The sequence below is a fragment of the Coffea arabica genome, chromosome 10c, assembly GCF_036785885.1.
Source record: "Coffea arabica cultivar ET-39 chromosome 10c, Coffea Arabica ET-39 HiFi, whole genome shotgun sequence".
Taxonomy (NCBI): domain Eukaryota; kingdom Viridiplantae; phylum Streptophyta; class Magnoliopsida; order Gentianales; family Rubiaceae; genus Coffea; species Coffea arabica.
This window is the reverse complement of record NC_092329.1, coordinates 7,044,793-7,046,370: the sequence shown is the minus strand read 5'-3', so window position 1 is coordinate 7,046,370 and position 1,578 is coordinate 7,044,793. Positions and strand designations below refer to the sequence as shown.

Below are 1,578 nucleotides of genomic sequence, written 5' to 3'. Positions count from 1 at the left end.
TAAACAACTAAACCAATAAATGGGACAATTATTAATTAAGCTAATTAATCAAGGACAAAGACAACCTCAACAAAAAGTACAAGAGAAAAGCAAGGATTGAATAACACAAAAGAACAGGAAAATGGCACTGCCTCTATCCTGGCTAGAGTAAGTACTACTAGCCCTCTTGCTAAGCTTTTAAGACATAACCAACTTAGAAATCAGAGCTACCAAAGTGAAAAACAAGGCTCCAAATGGAGTGAGAGCTGCTGAAGACGATGGCTGGGTAGTAGTTGTGGTGCTTGAAGGTGGTGTTAGGGTAGTTGTAGCGGTTGCCGGAGTAGTAGTGGTGCCAGATGATGGAGAAGTAGTTGTTCCGCTTCCAGCTGGTGGAGATGCAGTAGGTCCTCCTCCTGTCACGGTGACGGATAACTTCATCCCACCGCCGCAGTGGCCAACGACACCACAGATGAAATAATGTGTCCCGGGAGTTTTGAGAGGGATGGTAGTTGCGCCTGTGTTGTCTGTACTAATGGCATTTCCCACTGCGCATGTGCCATAATCACTTTGTGTCACTTCATCCACGGTATGGCTAGTTGCATAATTGAATACTGCAAATTGAAAAAAAAAAAAAAAAAGTGCAGAAGAAGAATAAATACAAATTTCAAGACTTGTACATGCTCAAGAAAATACTAGGATCACTACTGCTAGTAAGATCGTGAAATGTAGGATGCAAAAGTTGGCTAATGGATGTCCTTACCAGGTTTAATTGTGTATATTCATTCCCAAAAAACAAGGTAATGTCGTAAAATACGAATTGATTTGGTTACAATAACAAAATGAACAACGCCAATTTCAAGATCCATGCTCAACAAATTCCTAGAATGGACGTTCCTAGCTAGCCTGTAAAAATAGGACGCAAAGGGCCAGTGTGGTTGTTACTATAAGTTAGTCGTTGCTCTTTCTAGGATTTGATCCTCACCTCCTTTATGCTTTCACCATGTCCAAAATTAAGAAAACAAATGTAACGTAAGTTGTTCCTGGTTTGAAAGCTGAGAGAGTTTACCAAGGTTGTCGCCAACTTTGAAGGTCTTCCCACCAGTCCATGAGGTATAATCAATCCCTAGTGCCCAACCAGAAGTGTCTCCAACTGTGTAATCAGTTGCCCAACTTGGAACAGCAGCAAAAGCGATCAGGATCAAGCATAAAATCCCAGAACTTTGTTTTGCCATGGTGGATGAATAGAAGTGGTGGGAGAGGGATCCAATATAGGTTTTTTTTGACTATGGTATTGGTTATTGATGATAACTGGGGGAAATGGGAGTTCCCTTATATAATGACACAAAAGGAAATGGAGTTGTTCGCTTAATTTTGTAAGGATTATGTGCATGGTTGTAAAGGAAGTCATTCATGGGGATAACTTCGGTTAGACTCTATACCTACTTCTTGCATAAAGTGGCTATTAATTTCGTCATTTTTCCACCTTCAAAGAACATGGTATATTTTGAAGTATCCAATATTAATTCGTGGAGTAATTTTCGTCTTTACTGTATTATGCAAATAAAGACTTGTGGAAAAAAAAAAAACCGGTCTCCAGAA

The 1,578-nt window shown here is 39.9% G+C and overlaps 1 protein-coding gene across 1 annotated transcript; it reads right to left on the bottom strand.

The window, feature by feature from the left end:
* On the bottom strand, nucleotides 1–1,350 carry LOC113714532 (blue copper protein). Its single transcript, XM_027238424.2, has 2 exons — nucleotides 1,046–1,350; nucleotides 1–590 (listed from the first exon to the last, which is right to left on the bottom strand). The coding sequence occupies exons 1-2, from the start codon at nucleotides 1,209–1,211 to the stop codon at nucleotides 178–180; spliced, it is 579 nt and encodes a 192-aa protein (XP_027094225.1). The 5' UTR covers nucleotides 1,212–1,350; the 3' UTR covers nucleotides 1–177.
* Between the last annotated feature and the right edge of the window lie 228 nt (nucleotides 1,351–1,578).

Coding starts and splice junctions, on each gene's coding strand:
- LOC113714532 (XM_027238424.2), bottom strand. CDS start 1,211: ATGGCAAAACAAAGTTCTGGGATTTTATGCTTGATCCTGATCGCTTTT. Junction 591..1,045: donor CAAAGTTGGCGACAACCTTG/GTAAACTCTCTC, acceptor TTCAATTTGCAG/TATTCAATTATGCAACTAGC.